At 44.4% G+C, this 21253-nt stretch overlaps 1 protein-coding gene across 6 annotated transcripts in view; it reads right to left on the reverse strand.

The window, feature by feature from the left end:
* Window positions 1-21253, reverse strand: part of MAP3K20 (mitogen-activated protein kinase kinase kinase 20) — a 174857-nt gene that overhangs the window by 88220 nt on the left and 65384 nt on the right. For all 6 annotated transcript variants that reach the window (XM_008258756.4, XM_008258754.4, XM_051849412.2 and 3 more), the window contains exon 3: window positions 4690-4777. In XM_008258756.4, the coding sequence (XP_008256978.1) occupies window positions 4690-4777 (88 nt within the window). The remainder of the gene's footprint in view (window positions 1-4689; window positions 4778-21253) is intronic.

Consider the following 21253-nt stretch of genomic DNA (forward strand, 5'->3'; position numbering starts at 1 on the left):
TTTTAGTCTTTATGTTTCAGTCTATAGTCCATTTTGAGTTAATTTTTAACTATGATATGAGGTGAGGGTCTCAGAGGTGTTTTTTATGTGGAATTATAATTATCTCAGCATAATCTGGTGAAAAGACTCTTTACACTCAATTGAATTGGTACCTTGGTTAAAAATCAAGTGACAATCAATGTGATAGTTTCTTTCAAGACTTCCACTGATCTATGTGACTACAGATACTGAGCTAATATTTCACTATGTTGATTCTAAGTTTAGAAATGAGAAAGTTTAAGTCCTCGAATTTCCATGTAAATTTTATGACTGGCACGTCAATTTCTAAAAGAGGGAGAGCTCTTGGATAGAGACAGGAATTGTGTTGAACTTATAGGTCACTTTGGAGTGAGCTGTCACCCTGGCAATACTGCATCTTCCAAACCATGGACAGTGTAACGTTGATTTATTTAATCCTTCGGTCTCTCTCAGCACTGTTTTGTACTTTTCATTGCATGATACAAGCACTTACTTTATTAAATTTCTACCCAACTATTTGTTCTTTTTGATACTTTTTGTTTCTTAATTTCATTTTTAGATTGCTCATTCCCAGTGCATAGAAATACAACTGACTTTTGAATGTTGATTTTGTGTCCTTGTGACCTAGATAAACATGTACTAGTTTTAGTTTTGTTTCGTTTTTTGTGATTCTTCGGGACTGTCTACATACATAATGCTATACATAATAAGATAAAAGACAAGTATCATTATGCTCTTAAAACTGTATACATATGATACATGAAACGTGTTCTCTTTATAGAAACAAAAAAAAATTTAAAGAAAGAAAGTTTCAGGGCCGGTGCTGTGGCGCAGCGGGTTAAAGCGCTGGTAATTTTGCTGAATACAGCTTTTTTCTTCCAGTTTTTCAAGTGTCATTCTGCTGCCTGTGGCCTTCAGTGTCAGAGCTGAGCAGTGAGCCCCTGCTGACACCCTGGCTCCCATGTACACGAGAGGTTGTTTTGTGCTCGCTGCTTTCCAGATTCTTTGTCTTTACCCGCAATTTGACTGTGGTTCAGCTGTGGTTCTTCTGCACTCGTCCTGCACCTGGGGTTTGCTGAACTTCTCAAACATGTAGATTAACATATTTTATTTGTGGACAATGTTAAAAAACCAATTTCCTTATCCTCCTCCTTTCCTGTTGTGAATTTATTAATATACTTGCTGCTGTCCCACAGGGCTTTGAGGTTCTATTCATTTTTCTTCAAATGTTTCCTATTTTTTAAGTTAGATAATCTCTTGTTCAGTCTAGCTTTCAGTTTATCAATTTTCTTCTGTTGTCTCAAACCTGCTGTTAAGTCACACTAGAGAATTTACTTTGATGATCTTTTTCATCTTCAGAATTCCTATTGGTCCTTTCCTTTTTACTTAATGCCTAGCCACTTGGGCTTCTCTGTTGGTTGAGTTATTGTTTTCATACTTTTCTTTAATTCTTTTAACAGAGTTTTTCCTTTAGTTCTCTGGATACTCTGATGCTTTGAAAGCTCTGTTAATATGTCAGGTTAACTAAGAGACTATTTCCACTGATGGCTTTTTTCCCTGAGCTACACATTCCTGCTTCTTTCCAGGTTTGGGTGTTTTTTTTGTTTTTGTTTTTGTTTTTGTCAGTTTAGATAAATGTAACTCTGAATTTTATTTTTCCTCCATGGAATTTCTTCTTCTTTCTTTTTTTAATATTTATTTATTTACTTGAGAGGCAGAGTTACAGACAGAGAAAGGGAGAGACAGAGAGGTCCTCCATCCTTTGGTTCACTCCCCAAATGGCCACACATCTGGAGCTGCACCAATCTGAAGCCAGGAGCTTCTTCTGGGTCTCCCACACAGGTGCAGTGGCCCAAGCACTTGGGCCACCTTCTACCCCTCTCCCAGGCCATAGCAGAGAGCTGGATTGGAAGTGGAGCAACTGGAACTCAAACCAGTGCCCTTGTTTTTGTTTCCAAGCCTGTCTTTTTAGGGACTGCTCTACATCTGAATAGTTCGTGATCAGCCAGCGATTGCACAGATGGGATAAAACACCCTTGGCTGACAGATCTGCACACGCGTGATCGAAATTTAGACTGTTTTCCAGTCTGTCCTGGCTTCTGCTTTTCGCAGGCCTTTTCTGTCTCTTTCACGGAGGCGTGGAGTACAGGACCTAAAAGGCACATGTGGACAGCTGAGTGGCTTCATTCTCTGGCATCTGAATGACCTCAGTGCCCAGGACATTTACCCCTACCAAGATATTAGTTCAGTCCAGGACAGCCACTGGTCACTTGTTGCCGGCCACTAGGAACATCCCTTCTACTAAAAGAAAAGGAAAACGAAAAGGCAACAAAGTTTAACACAGTGTAATCGTTCCTGGAAATATTAGCTGTCAATTGCAACTTCAGAATATGGCTGACAACAAGTTTTCTAAGTATCACTGTAAAAAGCAATCGGTATGGGTTGCAAACCTATCTTATGGGTATACCCAATAATCCTAATGTTATAGCATTGAGTACTTATGGCTTGGGATAAATATCCAGAGACACTGGCATACAAAGATCCAAAAACTATGATATTTCAAACATCTTAGACTACAATGAAGATGACATACTCTGAAAACCATTAGGAGAAATTAAAAAAGTCATTCTAATAAAGATGAAGATGACACCATTAACTGAATTATTTCATGAATGTGAGGGTATAAGAAAGGCAATATCATTACATTTATTTCATATAAAAGGTGATATTCAAATATATGGGTAGCTAAACAAACAAAACTATTTTAGCAGGGAGCTAGATCTGAAGTGGAGCAGCTGGGGCTTGAACCTGCACTCACCTGGGACAAATTGTGCAGAATCAATATCTTCTCATGGCACAGTGACACAAGGCAAAACAGAGCATGTGAGAAATGTCAGAGTCGACGCAGTCCCTATGCAATTCCCTAGGCCTCTGGGACCCTGAGTCACTTCCCTCGGGAATCCTGGACCCCGGGCCTCTGCCCGCCACCTACTCTTAGACTACCAGGTACTTTGGAGGCGGTGGGGGTGGGGGTGGGGGTCTGCAATCGACCTTGCTGCAAAGGAGCTGCACACTCCAGATCCTAATAACTCCTTCCTTCCTCTCCAACGAGTTCCTCACCATCAAGGATCATGTTCCCGTGTGTCTGCATACATACCTGTGTGACTGGGAACAGTATAGAATTTAGAGGTTTCCAAATATCAAGGGAAAAAATGACCAATTATTGTATCTTTTCTTTTGACACTGGAGTCTCAAGTTCTAGTCACTGCAACTCTTTGTTGATTTGGGGGAAAGATGTTCATTTTTCCTCCAAGAGAAATAAATTGGCAACTGCCTCTGGGGTTCTTTCCCAGGCACCCATGTAAGCACAGTGTTTCCCCAACGCACACACACAGGTACACACATGCACACACATACCCTCACCCAGAGATCTTCCATTCTAGTCTCTTCATTCACAAGAGAAAACTGAGACAGATTATCAGTGACCCAGCTAGGAGGCTTTGGCAGAGTCAAGACAGGATTCCACGTCTCCCAATTCCCACTCCAGTGCTCATTCCATTCCATCACTCTGATAAATCATCCTTTTAAGCCCTCTGCATGAGTGACAACAGCTGCCGCTGCCACAACATTTTTAATTAACAATCTCAAGTTGAATGGACTCAAGCCATTCAAGCTTCCACCATCAGAGCCCCTGACACCCAAGACAGACAAGATTCGCAGAAGGGCCCCGGCAAGGCTGGGGGTCACGGTCACACAGTCATGCCTACCAGCTTTGTTTTTCTAACCTCCTCATGCTAAGACTTGTTTGTAGGAGAGATGGGGTAAATGCCACCATCCCTAATCCACTTGATCTTCTCACTCCCAAACTTGGCTCCGTTGGCATATGTACTGCCTCTCACCCACAGGGCATGGCTTGGTCCTAATGCTAATAATGGGGCTAATCTTCTGCGGTTTTCTTATTTGTTTTTGTTTTAATCAAAGAACCGGATCACAGTTATTTGTTATCAAATTAACTGAACACTGTGGTTATTGCAGGCCAAAAGCTGCTCAGTAGATGGGACAAATATGAGCATGAAGTATTTACAATGCAAGTGTCTTTCTATGCTCGCGTGGCAAACATGTTCTATACGCTCCTTTTTGGAAAGGGCATTTTCACCAGTTATAAACTGCTGCTCCAAACTACCTGGTGATTTAGATCAAGGTCATTACCAACTCAGACGACCAAACCTGAAAAATACTGTTCTCATGTTGAAGACCTTGAAGAAAAAATACTCCAATGGGATTAAAATGCCTTGCAAAGAATTACAACATGAATAGCTCAAGAAATCTTAATTTATAAAAGGTCAGAGTTACAAAAAACATCCCTTGTTTCAACTAATTAAATAAAATTTTAGTTGAGCAGCACCTTTAAATATTGGTATTGCAGCTGCGAGTGCATTTAAACAGCATTTACGCGGATATAATTAGCACAATTAAACATGGGTAGAAGGGGAAACACCATTCTTAATTATATTGATATAATCAGTTTTATTAATGCTTTATAGCAACAGAAGTGACATCTGACAGTAGCACACGATTCACGACTGAACCTAATATGAAGCATTTCAGCATATTAAGGAATCTAGAGCTGGGCGGTTGGGGAAAGAAAGAAGTCAGACACAGAGCTCCTACCTGTGACGATGCCATAGTTGGGAGGCTCGAGAATTACTCCGTAAAACTGGATGATGTTTCTGTGGCTGAGGACACTGAGGATTTCTGCCTGTACCAAAGTCAAATGCAAAAGTCCATGAATTCTCACAACGTAATGAGTCTAATACGATAAAACTCCCTAGTCAGGCTTTCAAATATTAATGGATAAATTCAGTTAACACCTGTTTATGTTCTTTATCTTATCATTTATTCAGTATATATAATTTCTGCACACAAGGTAGTGAAAACATACAAGGATAAAAGTGGATTTTTGGCCTTCAGCAGTTACTTGAGGTGTATTAAACATTAGAAAACTGTATTAAAGAGTGAAATGATAAAAAGGTTATTTTTATTAAACTTAATTTTAAAAATGATAAAATAGCTGCCTCACTGTATATCTGCTAGTATCTATATAGAGCATGATCTCTGGATAGACACATACATTGATGAAAATTTTATTATTTTATGGAGATAAAATATAGCTAATCAAGAATTAAAAATACAAGGTATAAAGGAGTGTGAACTAAATACAGAAAAGGTTTTATATATGTAAGTTTTCATTTTATTTGACAGAGATCTTCCATTCATTGGTTCACCCCATAAATGCCTGCAACAGTTGGGACTGCACCAAACCATAGCCAGGAACCTAAAACTCAATCCAGGTTTCCCAGGTGGGTGGCAGGGACACAAGTACTCAGGCCAGTGCCTGTTGTCTCGAAAGGTACTGCATTAGCAAGAAGTTGGCATCAGGAGGGGAGCCAAGCCCTCCGCTACGGGACATGGACATCTCAAGCGGTGTTATAACTGCTGTGCCATATTCAGGTTTAATACTTTTAAATGAAAGCATACCATCATCACTGGCCCTAAGTGAATGGGAGATTTCTAAGTCCTCCACCCAGAAACAGGATCATCAAGAACAATGTCAGCAGTTAACGAAAAGTGAGAAGCCCTCATTGACTTGCTATACATTTCTTCCTAGGGTGTCAGCTGAGATTGCCTTAAAAACACACTCTGGGACACAGGTCTGGAAGGTGGTGTAACAAGGTGAAAAACAGAAGTTAGAGGGCTGGCACAGGTCAACATGGAATGGAAAGAAAGAAAGCTTATGACTTTTTGGATGAGACACTTACCAAGGTTGATTTGACAATGTCTTCCTCTTAGAGTTACAGCTGTTTATGTGCTAAACGTATTAAAAATAAAATTAAGGGGTGGTGCAGTCGGTTAAGCGCTACTCGGGCGCCCACAGTACCTGTTTTGAATGCTGGCTACTCTGTATTTTTGATTCAGCTTCTTGCTAATGCACCTGGCAGGCAGCAGACGCCAGCCCAAGTACTTGAGCTCCTGCCAGTGACGTGGGTGACCTGGATGGAGTTCCTGGCTCCTGCTCTGGCCTGGCCCAATCCCAGTCGTTTCGGGATTTGGGGAGTGAACCAGTGGACAGAAGAGATCTCTTTCTGTCTCTATCACTTTGCCTTTCAGTAAGTCCATAAATATTTTCAAAAAAATTTTTAAAAACAAAATCCTTTCTTTTGTGAAAGAAAGGAAAGACACTGACAGCAACCCACCGATGGTAAGAAAAGCAGTCAGGGCCAGCACCGCGGCTCACTAGGCTAATCTTCCACCTGCAGCACCAGCACACCGAGTTCTAGTCCCGGTCGGGGCACCAGATTCTGTCCTGGTTGTTCCTTTTCCAGTCCAGCTCTCTGCTGTGGCCCGGAAGGAGGATGGCCCAAGTACTTGGGCCCTGCACCCCCGCATGGGAGACCAGGAGAAGCACCTGGCTCCTGGCTTCAGATCAGCGCGGTGCGCCGGCCACAGCGGCCATTGGAGGGTGAACCAATGGAAAAGGAAGACCTTTCTCTCTGTCTCTCTCTCTGTCTACTCTGCCTGTCCAAAATAATAATAATAATAATAATAATAATAGTAAAAGAAAAGCAGTCTTTGGGAGCCCCATGCCATGGGCTGGCAGCCTCTGTGGACGTCTCAGGCTGGGAACTGCCTTTTCTCCCTGGATGGCCAATAGCTGTCACCCTCTACTTGGCGGCAGGATGTCTGCCTGCCCCGTGGCACTGGCACAGGGGCAACCGCTCCCCCGTTCCCCTGGTGTGTGTGGTGTTTAAATACATCACTCCACAGGCCTGATCGCTGATGTCCACGCCAATTCGAAGGCATTGTGACTCCACGAGTCTGACAGCAGCAACAAGCAAAGTGGCTGCTCCAGCAGGTCAGCTGATGCAGGCTGCACTGCACGGCACTGCACAAGCCTTGCCCCCACGACAGCTGTCTCCACAACACCAGAGTGTTCCAGGCTCATTTTACGACCCCGCCCCCTTCTCCCCAGTCTCAGAAGATGTGAAATGATCCCATATTTTTAAAAATAAAAGTGATGTGTACAGTAGAAAGACTGGGGAGAAACAGAATCAAGCACACAGCATTATGAGTTACCCAAGATTATTTAGTATTTCTGAAATTCTTTACATTTAGCTGACAATCGGAAAAGGCACCAAGAGCACATTATATGTCATATATGTCATTAGAACACATAGACAAAAAACAGAAAAAGCCTCATATTTGCACGAAAATTCTAATTCTCATTAGGATCAGGTCAGGAAGAGGTAAGACCCTGTCCTTATGTCCCCATAAGGTCACCTGTGGCCTGTGAGTCTCTCCTGATGTGGCACTGAGGTGACTCCTACAGAAGGCACAGGTTCCGAGAGGCCAGGAGCCCAGAGACACAGCACTGGAAACCAAGAGAGCTCTCGACTGCGTCTAACCTGCTGGGCACCTGATGCTCCTCTCCCTGTCCCCATCAGCCTGTGGCCTGCTGCCCTTTAAGAAACCCTCACACGTGGCTCCTTTTGCAAACAGTCTGGCAGCATGCACCTGAAGAACAAAGGTCAGACACCTCGTACACGGACAAGCACGAACAAACAGTACTTGGTAATAATATCCAGTGTAAACGGCCATTCTAGAGTCTGTCAGTAAAGACTTTCTCTGAACAGGACAGGGAGAGGAACAGAATGCCAGAAAGTAGGAATCCGCCTCCTAGCCTGTTCTTCTGTTTTAATGGTTTATTTATTTTTTGGAAGGCAAAGAAAGAAGGATAGAGATCAGTCTCCCATCTGCTGGTTACCCCCCAAATGCCCACAGAAGTCAGGGCTGGGCCAGACTGAAGCTAGGTGTTAGGAACTCAATCCAGCTCTCCTCCCTGGGGAGTAGGGATCTCACCAGCTGAGGGCTCACCCCTTCCCAGGTGCATATTCACAGGAAGCTGGAATGCGGAGAAGTGAGACTCACACCTGAGCACTCCAAGATGGGAAATGGGCGTCCCAAACAGCATCTTAGCTGCTGCACCCGATGCATGCCCCTCACTCTGTTCACATGTGTTACAGTTATTCAGAAGAATGACAGTCCATCAACCTTAATACCACAGTAGAAGCCGAGTGTGAAATTTATGTCCACGTGCGCATTGCCGATTTAACTGGGAAGATGATTCTCTGGATGGCTACCCCTGCCCCTCGCAGGCTCTGCTGTCCAGAGCACTCAGAGCAAGGCAGTTTCTTGAGAGTCCTTTTCTGCTGTGCCTTCTACAGGCACGACCTCGCCTTGGCACCATACTTGTTCAGGTTAAGAATGCAGAGGTTGGGGCTGGCGCTGTGGGGTAGCGGGTTAAGCCGCCGCCAGCAGTGCTGGCATCCCATATGGGCACCGGTTCGAGTCCCAGCTGCTCCACTTCCCATCCAGCTCTCTGATACGGCCTGGGATAGCAGTAGAAGATGGCCTAAGTCCTTGGGCCCCTGCACCCATGTGGGAGACCCGGAAGAAGCTCCTGGCTTCTGCCTTCAGACCAGCACAGCTCCGGCCATTGCGGGCAATTGGGGAGTGAACCAGCAGATGGAAGACCTCTCTCTCTCTCTTTCTCTCTCTCTCTACCTTTCAAATAAATAAATAAATCTTTAAAAAAAAATAGGCAAGGGAAAACGGCTCATTCTAGAACTCCTTAAACAGTACTTACAAATCTCTGACATCAAAACACCCAGATCCTCCAGGTAAGACACAGGCAGAACCACCCCCCCTTCCCTTCCCTGCTCTTTCAGACTCTGATTATAAAGATAAATGAGGCAGAGTTCTCATCTCAGTTATTAAGTGGTTATATGCATTAAGATCCCTGGTACTGACCGAAACAAAACAAACAAAAAGCGGTTTAATTCACTGCATTTCTGAACCTGACTCTTACATGTGTGACAACATGGAAAATCAATGTGACAAATTCTAAAATTGCTGAGCTTCAGAAACAACTCACAAAGCAGGGTGGGGATTTTCAGTACTGTCATTCATCACCAGAGTGTCATACCCAGGCCATACTCTGAGCTTAGAGACCCATTCAGTAGTCAAACAACTAGGCACAAACCTCCCAGTCTGTAGGTTTTCTTGTAAATGAGGCCCTTCAGGTATTCAGGGAGACGAAGGGGGACAAAGGACCTGACTCGGGGTCTCACTCACCTTGGGCATCAGGAAGACTTTCTTGCCGACTCTAGGAAGAAAGAAGCCAGGCATCTGGCAGGAGCGAGTCATGCAGGAATTTTGTCAGAAACATCACCAGCGCAGGGAAGGCTCTGGCTGCCCAGCGGGCTCCCTGGTGTGCTGCGGGCTCACAGCTGCAGCCCCCCACAGAGGAGCCTGGGCGCCCCTCCAGGGACAGGCTGCTCTCTGGGTGAGCACAACCAATTATGGGCAGGCTAGGAGGGTGGCCAAAAAGAGGTGAACCATATAGGGAAGATTTAAGAGTAGAGAATGGGGTGTTTTGCTCAGTGGTTAAGCTGCTGCTTGGGACGCCTTAAGCGCATGGTTCAAGTTCTGGCTACTCTGCTTCCAATCCAGCTTCCTGCGAAAGAGCACCCTGGGAGGCAGCAGCTGATGGCTCAAGGACTTGGGTCCCGGCCACCCATGGGAGACCCGGATGAAATTTCAGGCTTCTGGCTTTGGCCTGGCAAAGACCTGGCTTTTGGTGGCATCTGGAGAATGAACCAGCAGATGGAAAGTCTCTATCTGCCTCTCTGCCTTTCAAATACAATGAAAATAAAGAAGTTAATGAAAAAATAAAAGAACATAGATTAATAAAAATCTGAAAAGACTAGTGATTCAGGAGATGTTTTCAAATCATAAGGCTAAGAGACGTCACATGATTGCTTTTTTTTTTTAAAGATTTATTTATTTTTTTGAAAGTCAGAGTTACACAGAGAGACAAGGAGAGGCACAGAGAGAGACACAGAGAGAGAGAGAGAGAGAGAGAGAAAGAAAGACATAGATTTTCCATCCACTAGTTTACTCCCCAGATGCCACAATGGCTGGAGCTGTGCCAATCCGACCAGGAGCTTCTTCCAGGTCTCCCATGTGGGTGCAGGGGCCCAAGGACTTGGACCATCTTCCACTGCTTTCCCAGGCCATAGCAGAGAGCTGGATGGGAAGTGGAGCAGCTGGGACTCGAACCGGCGCCTGTATGGGATGCCAGTACTGCAGGTGGTAGCTTTACCCACTACACCACAGCGCCGGCCCCATGCTTGCTTTTCTTAGTTGTCACTGTGATAACTTGAAAGCATATTTAAGCACCTGTCCTCAGTCTGGAAGGCAAAGTGCTTACAAAAATCCAGTTTTCCACCAAACAATTTATGTAATTTTGTCAAAGAGATGACTGCTGTTGTGCTATACTACACAGAAAATCTCCCCAGAGAACAAGGCTCATGTGGAGTGGAGAGGGATCAGGGTCCTGAAAACTGAATGGCCACAGAATCCAATCAAATACTGGACTGAGGCAAGTGAAGCATTCATTCTAGCCACACTCGGCCCTGCTTTCTTCCCACGGTGACTGGGCCGGACAAGGTTATATTCCAGGTTCCTTCACACTTAAAATTTCTATCCACCCCTGCTAAAAACAAGCTATGTCTTATTAACGCTACCTGACACAGAGTGGGCACTCAGTTCCTTCGTAAGACACTGAACAGAGGAAATCAACGGTGCTGGACTAGGGCGCCCTTGGGAGCCAAATGGACTTCAGTGTGAGTCCTGGCTCTGCCACCCACCCACTAGCTAGGGGATTTTGAGGAAGTTCTTTAACTTTTCCAGACTCAGTCTCCTCATGTGTAAAATGGGTCAGTAATCTATCCCATTGCTCAATCAACGCTCAGCCCTTCTCTGACACCTTGCCCCCTCCTTTATAGACGACTTATTCTGAAGCAAGTGCAGCTCATGAATAAATTCATTTATTTTCCAGAAGTGATGCCACCTACATATTTTAATTGTTTTAATTTGATATTTGACTTCCTATGTTTATATATGTTTTAACCTAAATATAGCACTTTAACATTTTCAAATATTTTATCCTATTTAAGTGTTCAGAAAACTAGATTTTTTATTTGATTTGCTCAAGCTCATTTGTCAGTGGCTCAGTAAATGTAGTTAATAAAATTCAAAACCAAGTTTCCTACCTCTGACTCTTCATGAAAATATATTTCTCCCCTCTTTCTTCTTAAGTCCAATAAAATCATGAGTCCTAAACTTTTTTTTTAAAGAAACAGCTTGGGCCAGCATTGTGGCATAGCAGGTAAAGCCATGGCCTCAATGCTGGCATCCCATATGGGCACTGGTTTAAGTCCTGGCTGCTCCATGTCCAATCCAGCTCCCTGCTAATGCACCTGGGAAAGCAGCGAAGATGACCCAAGTGCTTGGGCCCCTATACCCAAGAGAGACCCAGAAGAAGCTCTTGGTTCCTGGTTTCAGATAGGTACAGCTCTGGCCATTGCAGCCATTTGGGGAGTGAACCAGTGGATGGAAGACCTCTCTCTCTCTTTCTCTCTCTCTATAACTCTACCATTCAAATAAATAAAATAAATCTTTTTTTTAAACATAGCTTATGGTAGTTTTATATTTCAACTTTCTTTAAAGATTTATTTATACATCTGAAAGGTTGAGTTACAAAGAGAAAGAGAGAGACACACAGAGAGATTTTCCATCTGCTGGTTCATGCCCCAAATGGCTGCAACAGCCAAGAACTCTATCCAGATCTCTTATGTGGGTGGCAGGGGCCAAAGCACTTGGGTCACATCCGCTGCCTTCAAAGACACATTAGCAGGGAGCTGGGTCAGGAAATGGAGCAGCTGGGACTCAAACAGGCACTTTTACATGCAATGCTGTATCTAAGTGGTGGCTTAACCCACTGTACCACAACACCAGCTTCTTTTCAAAATTATGTATTTATTAATTTACTTGAAAAGCAGAAAGATGCACATTCATACACAAAGAGAGAGATTGAGAGAGATACTTCATGTTATGGTTCATCCCCCAGTTGCTCATAACAGCCAGGGATAGGCCAGACTGAAACCAGGAGCTTGGAACTCAATCCAGGTCACCCATGTGGCTGGCACCCATGTGACTGGCACCCATGTGGACCCAAGCACTTGAGCCATCACCTGTCACCTCCAGGTTGTGCACTAGCAGGAAGCTGGGTTCAGGAGTGGAACTGGGACTTTTATTCAACACTGCCCTTGCTCAAAGAGATTCCAATTTGCAGACCCCTTACAATAGCAGCTGACATTTTTGACTGCCTACTGCATGCGAGGCTAAGCGTGTAAATTCAACCTTCAAATCCCCACAGCAAACCAAAAACTGGTGCTTGCCATTCATCTTATCATTATCATCTTTTCACAGAGGAAGAAACCTAGACAAGAATTTTTTTAAAGATTCATTTATTTTATTTTATTTTTTATTTGAAAGTCAGAGTTACAGAGAGAGAGGGAAATACAAAGAGAGACAGATCTTCCATCCACTGGTTCACTCCCCAAATGGTCATAACAGCAGGGGCTGGTTCAGGCTGAAACCAGGAGCCAGAACCTTGCTCTGGGTCTCCCACATGGGCGCACAGGCCCAAGCAGTTGGGCCGTCCTCTGCTGCTTTGCCAGATGCATCAGCGGGGAGTTGGATCAGAAGTGGAACAGCCGGGACTCAAACCAGCACCCATATGGGATAACCTGCTATGCCCCAAAGCCAGCCTCGAGAAATTTTAAAACTTGTCCAAGAGCCAATAAATAGCATGGCCAGGTTTTTTAACACAAGCAGCCTGCTCTCAAAAGCCGCTTACAATCACTAAACCACACCACTTTACTTTATAGACCTAATTTGAATATAGAAAGGGACATTAGCTTACAGAACATCTACTAATTACAACAAGTCTAGAAAATTCCAACGCTCTCTTCTAGTTAGTTACGGAACCATGACAAGTAACTCCTCACGCACTCCCTCTCGGCGCCTCTGCTGCATCTGCGCCAGGACATTTCCGCAGCTTCCAGACACTCCACCGTGCGGCACCAGGTCAGGAACCCAGATCTGATTCTCCGCAGGCACCAGGCCATCAGGCCAGCCAGCAACAACCCAATTCCTAGCTAATAAAACCAGTTAATTGCACAGCATGAAGCACATCTCTCTACACAAAAATTACATGGTTAGCGGTTTGCAGCAACTCTCACAATCTGATTAGCTAAGTGCTTTATAATATTACTCTACAGTGTAACAGAGTTTGATTATTTACATCCCATAAGAGAAATGTTTGAAACATTTATTATGGAAATCTATAAAATCATTTAGAAGAGTTCACGCAAATTTAATTTTAAAATAGTCTGAAAAGTCCTTGGGCTCATTTTAATTCCAATTAGACATTGTTGTGAATACCTGGATTCGTCAGCTGAATTAACAACCATTTCACCACTTTTGGATCTGTCAGTGTGCTCAAACAGTGACTAAAGGCAAAGGCACACACCACACTTCGCCATTGATTGCAACAACAACAAAACAACAAGGAAAGACCAATCCTAACAAATATAAACAGTAACGGTAATTTGGAATCACAGAAACTTAAGAATGGAAGAGATTTAAAGTCTTAAGAGTCTTTCAGTCTTTTTCTTTCTAGTCCCCAACTACAGTTTCAGCATAAGGCAGAGCCTGTCTTAACCAGAGAAGACCATACTTCCCATTAAGGCTTAATGAAAAGACAGACTCCACCTAAACAACCCTCTAATTCTCAATAACTACCACCACCACCAGCCACCATCATCCTTTTCACTAACCTTCATGCTGAGAGCCAAGATGTCTGGTGGAGATGGGGAAAGGTAACACCTAAAGGGTACGCTTTACAGTGGCTTCAGTTTTGCCTAAGCTCAAAAACAATCATTAAAGGGGCCAGCGCTGTGGTGCAGCAGGTAAAAGCCGCTGCCCCCAGTGCCAGCATGCTACATGGGCACCAGTTCAAGTCCGGGCTGCTCCACTTCTCATCCAGCTCTCTGCTATGGCCTGAGAAAGCAGTGGAAGATGGTCCAAGTTCTTGGGCCCCTGCACCTGCATGAGAGACCCGGAAGAAGGTCCTGGCTTCGGATCAGCTCAGCTCCAGGGCCATTTGGGGTGTGAACCAGTGGATGGAAGACCTCTCTCTCTCTCTCTTTGCCTCTGCCTCTCTGTAACTCTGCCTTTCAAATAAATCAATCTTAGAAAAAAAGATCATTATTATCATACTCCTTGTCAAATCTCGTTTTTCCATTATTTGTTTCTTTTATGCAAGTCTACATAAAGACTGCAGTCATTTTGAAGACATATTCAAGTCAATGGTTATCAGGTAAAGTCAGCAGGCTGAACGCATTTATTCCTCACTCGGATATTGGGCTACGAAATAAAGTTGGCTGTTGAAGTTCTCTTCAAAACAAGCTTTCCATTATTTACATCTAAAATAAAAAGATTTAATTAAACCACATGTAAAGCTTTAAATATAACTGTCTTCATAAGAATACTTGTGATTTTTCTGAACAACCACTGTGTTCTAGCCCATTGCTCCTGTAATAATTTTAACAACCTATCACACTGTATTTTTTTTTTTTATGCTGTTTGCTAGGAAACTTAGACCAAGGTTGCCGGCTACATGCAGAATGAATACCAAGCCTTATGAGTGTATCTTCATCACACTAAGTTCATTTCTGCCACACTTTACCCTGTCTCATTAAAAAACATTTTTTATCTATTTTATCTCACAATATGGCTTGTGTCTTTAGTAGCTGCCTTCAACAGCTCTGCCAACACAAGTTAATACTGTGCAGCGCATCTCCGCGTGGAGCCCTTCAGATCTGAGAGGTGCACGGCAGATGCTGGCGGTCCCTGAAGTGAGAACGCAGGTGCTCCCTGGTCTATTCAGAGGTCCTCTCTCTCGGTCATCTCTCGGTTACCTACGGCACACAAATCCTATTTCCTTGACTTCCTCTATCTCAGGAAGCTTCACCAGCATTCTCCTTTAGCGCCATAGGAGTCTCCTGGACCCTTTGCTGTCCACCCGCTGCAAGCTCAGGGACCCCTCTCTGGCCCTAATTTCTCACCCTTACCCCATCAAACCAGCTCTTCAGTTTACCAGACTGAGGCCTGCAGTCCCTCAATTCCTTTCACTTTCCCCTGTCTAATGAACCAGGTTCTATTGAGAGAATACAGACATCCAAAAATAACAGAAGTTTAAGCAAGATAGAAGTTTAAAGTAAACCCATCTCAAAACCCAAAGACTGCAGGAAGCCCGATGTGGTGTCTTCGCAATTGCATTGTTCCACCACCCTTCACACTGGCTTGCGTCAAGACATAACCCTGAAGTTCAAAGCCGGTAAACTCCCCTCCCGGGCAGCAGCAAGAAGGAAAGTGCCTGAGGGTGTCCTCTTGGTTAGGTCAGCCTACTTAAAGAGCTTTCTAGCACTCTCCCCCAGGAAATTCTGCTTACATCTCATCAGTGAGTCCTCTGTTCAAGGAGGGCGGCTCCGTGCAGGTCTAAGCTGGGCACAGGCTTACAAAACAGGACTCCCAGCGAGAGCCAGCAGAATATTTAGTGTGTTGGCAGCTAACAGTTTATGCCACATCTACCAAGCTATCAGTGATCAAGATCCTGACCAACAAAAGGGTCTTCGGGTATTCTGAGGCATCCTCATACAGTTTGTTGGAACCTGGATATGACAGAAAATCTATGTATGGAGTTAAACAATTTTTGCACCAAAATAAACTTATCTTTTAAGTCCATTTTCTATGAACTTTTTTGAAGTTCCCTCATATAACATTTATGCTCTTTGGTCAAATGTTCTCAAAGCATGCTTCCCAAAATCATAACTCCATAGTCTACATTCTATCGGTCTCTAAGTCTGGGGAAAAAAACCCAACAACCATCTTTCTATTTCTATGTTCTCCAGTGGTTTTAGACAAGCTGTTATGACATGCCTGTCCTGAGAGGGTTAACACAGTGTATTTATGGTGTGCACATTTAGTGAAAGCTGAAACATAGTAGCAGTAATTGAGTCTCTCTAGTTAGCTCCCTCTTTCCTTCTCTACTGAACATTCACCCAGCAGATATTTACTGATCATCTACTACATGCCAGGCACTGTTATGACGCTGAGGACAGTGATAACAAGACAGCCAAACCCTTGCCCATGCAGAGCACAGAATCTAGTGGCGGGAAGCAGTCACCGATGATGTCCAGAGACCAACAGAACAGTTTTCATGAGTCAGATGCCACAAACCTTGATTCTTCTCACGTCCTTAGGTTACTCTCGATTTTTCCTCCTCAGATGATTGCTGAGCTCTGACACTGGAAAACTGGCATCATTTTGCTCAGCATTCATCCTCTTCATTGACTACCTTCTTCTATTTCAGAGAACAAGTACCCCTCCTCCCCTCAAATCTGACACCTGTCTTCTTCGTACTTCCCTCTCTTCCCTCAGGACATCCCTCGCATCAATTTCTTTTCTAGAATCTTCCATCTCTCTCTTTTTTAATACTTATTTATCTGAAATTACAGAGAGAGGAGCAGAGACACAAAGATCTTCCATCTGCTGGTTCACTCCCCAAATGGTCTCATGTGGGACTGGGAAGAAGCTCCTGGCCCCTGGCTTTGGCCTGACCCAGCCCAAGCTACTGTGGCCATCTGGGGAGTGAACCAGCAGATGGAAGATCTGCCTTTCTTATTCTCTGTGTAACTCTGCCTTTCAAATAAATAAATATTTTTTTAAAAATAGAAAGAAACAACTTTTCTTGACTCTCACCTCCATCTCAAACTACTTCCTGATCACTAAAACTACCTAAAATAATTCTTTATGTTCTACTTAATCAATTTGTTTTCACTCCTCAATCTCATTATATTTGGCTGGGTTTTGATTTCATTGCTAAAGTTTCCCTAACTAACTCACAATTCTGATCTTTCAAATACCCTCTATAGGTTACATTCTGAGTTTTCAAATTATATATAACCATGCCTCTCTTTAATAGTCTAATATTATTCCCTAGCATCTATACTGCTTTACCTTTGGATATGCACAAAAACAAGGATGAGATGATGGTTAAATCCTATCAAGAGAAACAAATCCCCACCATGAGAAGTGCCGAGCACTGTGGAGGACTCATATGGAGGCTAGCTCAAGTTGGGGGATGACAGACCACGGAGAAACAGTGCGGGGGGGGGGGGGGGCTGGCTTTCCCCAGGAGCAAAAGCACTGGGGAAGAGGCAGCAGGGGCAGCATTGGACCTATCAGAGGACAGAGGCTGTGGCTAACCACACAGTGCACGTATACCAGGCTGATCAATGGCAGGGACTCCTACAGAGTGAGAAAACAGGTTACAGTTTGGAAGCGGCCTTCCGGGAGGAGCACAGCCTCCAGAGGTAAAGGGACGATGACTGGATCGCCAGTTGGAACTAAAGGTTACCTGCTCCAGTTGTCCTCATCATGAATATATTGTTAGCAAGGTTCTTCCTTGTTTTAAAAGATTTATTTATTTATTTGAAAGTCAGAGTTACACAGAGAGAGGAGAAGCAGAGAGAGAGAGAGGTCTTCTACCTGCTGGTTCACTCCCCAGGTGGCTGCAATGGCCAGAGCTGTGCTGATCTGAAGGCATGAGATGGGAGTTTCTTCTGGGTCTCCCACATGGGTGCAGGGGCCCAAGGACTTGAGCCATCTTCTGCTGCTCTCCCAGGCCACAGCAGAGGACTGGACTGGAAGAAGAGCAGCCAGGAATCGAATGGGTGCCCATATGGGATGCCAGCACTGCAGGCAGTGGTTTTACCCACTATGCCATAGCACCTGTCCCACAATGTTTTTTTTTTTTTTAATATTACTTATTTATTTGAGAGAGAGAGAGAGAGAGAGAGAGAGAGAGAGAGAGAGAGAGAAAGGTTCAGTATCCTTCTGGACACACAGAGCAGAAGGTATCACACTAGGGACCACCCATGCAGGACAGCTACCAGTGTTACCTGACACACTGAGCCTTCCCAGTACCCTTGGGCCCTTTCTAACTCGCAGTAGGAAACTGTTTTTCTAGATAGTCTATTCCATCATCTCAAATATCAGGATGGCCTATGTAGCTCTGCTGATCCAGCAGGCCTTGGTCTTGCTACATCCACTTCAGCTCAGATTATTGTCCCTTCATTTCCATTCTGACTTTCCCCTCTGCTTACAGTTTCAGCGCGGTGTACAGCATTTGCTCATGACTCTACTTAACATCTTACCACCTCTGAGCAGGAAAGAAAGGCGCTTCTTTACAGGCACATACCAGATGGTAGTTAATGAGACTGCAACTGGACCCATCCTTCCATGGCTACTGACTGAATCAGTGTGCGTGTGACTTTCATTCAGCAATGCTCACAGCCTTGGAGAGACCAGACACAGGCCTCAGTCACAGTTCTCCAGGCGGCTCTTCCAGACAACAGACTATAAGCATCACTAAAAGCTCCTGACTGCACGTGACTCTCAAGAGTAAAGGGATGTTCTACATGCAAGCAAACATAAACCTACGTTGTTTATGTTCGTTTGTATCAGTGTTGACTGATGCTATATACCAACCTGCATCCCCACATTCTGTAGCCCAAGACATTAACAAAATACACAGAAGGTCATTGTTGAATGAGGCTGAGATGTAATGGTCCAACACTGAGCACAACAATAAAGAAGAAAATGTGTAAGGACACTGACCTGTTTCCAGGACAGAGATGACTATGGTTACAAGGCATGAGAATATGGACCCTGTTAAGAGCCTATAGAAAGATATATAAATAGATGCCTATGAACTAGATCACATAATTTCATTACTATAATCCTTTTGCAATCAATGAATATAGTAACTATTGAGTTCAGACGTAGTACACTCATGCATTTCGCTTGCTATGTGTCAACACTGTCTCATCACTTGCATACTTTAATTCATGAGCTTAGTACCATTATTATCTCCAGTTTATCTCTATGAAACTAAGGAACAGAAAGGTTAAGCAATTTGCCCATGATCAGACAGCTAAGAAGCAGTGAAGCCAAGATTCAAACTAGGTGATCTGTTTGCAAAACCTATGATTTCAACTACAACATATGAATATCAGTTCTCACAATCACATAGATGCACATGCCCACACACTTCTACAATCAGACTGATGGAAAAACAAGCTTACCTGTGGCTGCACATATGCCTGCAACCTGGTATACAGTAAGTGTACAAACACGTTTATTGGATCTGAGTATGGAAAAAAACTCCAGAATCAGCCTCCAGAGACCTACATTCTAGTCTTGGTTCTGAGCCTTGATGGCTGTGTGATTTGGGACCTCAGAGTACCTACTGGTAAAATGTCAAACTGTGGAGGTAAAAAGAACAAACTGAATGATCTAAAATCTCTTTACCTAACACTGTGACTTCAATCTGATCCACTTGGTAGGGGGTGGGCCCAGGCCTGGGTGCATCTTAGAAGCTCCCTGGTGAGCCTAACGTGCCGCCAGGATTTAATCCCCTGGCTGAGACAGTGTTTTTGCAGTAAGCTAAATTGTAGCCTTGTTGCTCTGCAGAAAATCCTGGAGCTGCTTCAGCTCCATTGTGTAAGAGCCATGTAGCCTTGCGAGTGTCTTAACTTCTCTGAGCTGGCTCCCCAAATGTAAAATAAGAGAACCAATATGGATTACAATAGTTGTGGGGACCAAACTCACAGGGGCTGACTCAACTAGAAACTGTACCTAGAGTGAGCAGAGAAAACTTGCAGAAAGATATACACAAGTGAACTCAGATCCACAGACCACCAGCCAAAAGGATAAAGTGCTGGTAAGCGGACCCACAGATGGACAGCAGCAGCTCAGTGAAACTCCCAAAGGAGAGAAGAGGCCGAGCAGAGCCCATGCAGGACTCTGTCCACAAAGCACCAGCGTGGGAAAGCTGGCACGCGCGCCACCCTGCACACTCAGCAACACCGCAACTGGCCAGTCTCTGAAGTCAAGAGCCAATGGCCACAGCTTGTTGAGTCTGCTTTTGCAAACTTCTAAATAATCTGCAAGATTTTGTAAAGTTGCCCAACTACTCCAAAAATAAACTGCTAAGCTGAAAGACACCGAACATGACTTCCTGCTGCCGCTGAGGGGGTAGGGAAGTAGAGAACAAACCTGAATTTAGTGGGACAGCTCCTGTGTTTCTATTTTCTGCCTGTTCTCGGATTTCTCTGTAGAGGTCACAGAAGCCCACATTATACCAGTATTCTTTCTCAAACAACCATCATTCACCAAATCTTCTCTGTAGAATCCTTCCTAGGGAGGATTCTATTGCACTGCTTTAATCAAATGAGCCCCCACAATAGGTACTGCATACTCCATTCAAATGTGGCCCCCTGACACGGAGTCAACAGGAAACAGAAAAGCACTGTTCTGGCAGTGAACATGGGGCAAGCACAATGGCCTCTTAGGTGTACAACTAAAGTGTCGCTTCTGACCACTGCAAAGGCTGCTGGGAGGACATGGGGAGGTCGGAGGCGCAGAAAGCAAGGCCCCTCGCCAGGCCGTACTGAACTGAATGACAGCCCCGAAGGCAGAGGTGCAGCTTCCGGCCTCCACCTCTGTCTACACCGCTGCACAGTTACAGTGAACCTGAGAAGTCTGTGCAAGGAGGATAACGAAGACTTTTCTTGACGAGCTCACAGGGTTTTCCTTTAAATACACTTTTTATTTGGGGTTTAATTTTAGATTTAAGAGAAAAATATTCAGGTTCCCATACACCCCCAGCCCGCCGCCCACACTGTTAACAGCTCGTGTAACTACAGTGCGTCATTGTGGATGAAACTCCAGGCTTTGTTTGGATGTCACCTGTTCCTCCATTTCCTGCCTGTGTGCTGGCGCTGCAGGACCCAAGCCAGGGCACCCCACCGCATTTAGCTGTCCAGGCTCCTCCGTTTCCTCTGGTCTGAGTCACAGGGTCTTGACAAGAACCAAATCAATGTGGAAATACTTCGTAAAACATAAAGAATACAACTGACTGTTGTTATGCACTAAACAAGCTCACACATGCAAAGCACCAAGAAACCCCCCCACCCCACCCCCACCCCCGCACACACTAAGCTCCAATTACTGCCAGTTAGCTTTCTCCTTCTGTATGCCAGCCCTGTGCGGTGGCCCGCTCCACTTGTCTGGAAGTGTACAGGAAATTAGCTGTATGGAATGAGCCCTCAACAAGACTCCCTCCACAAACACCCTGCCC

This window comes from Oryctolagus cuniculus, chromosome 3 (assembly GCF_964237555.1).
Source record: "Oryctolagus cuniculus chromosome 3, mOryCun1.1, whole genome shotgun sequence".
In the NCBI taxonomy this organism is placed as follows: Eukaryota; Metazoa; Chordata; class Mammalia; order Lagomorpha; family Leporidae; genus Oryctolagus; species Oryctolagus cuniculus.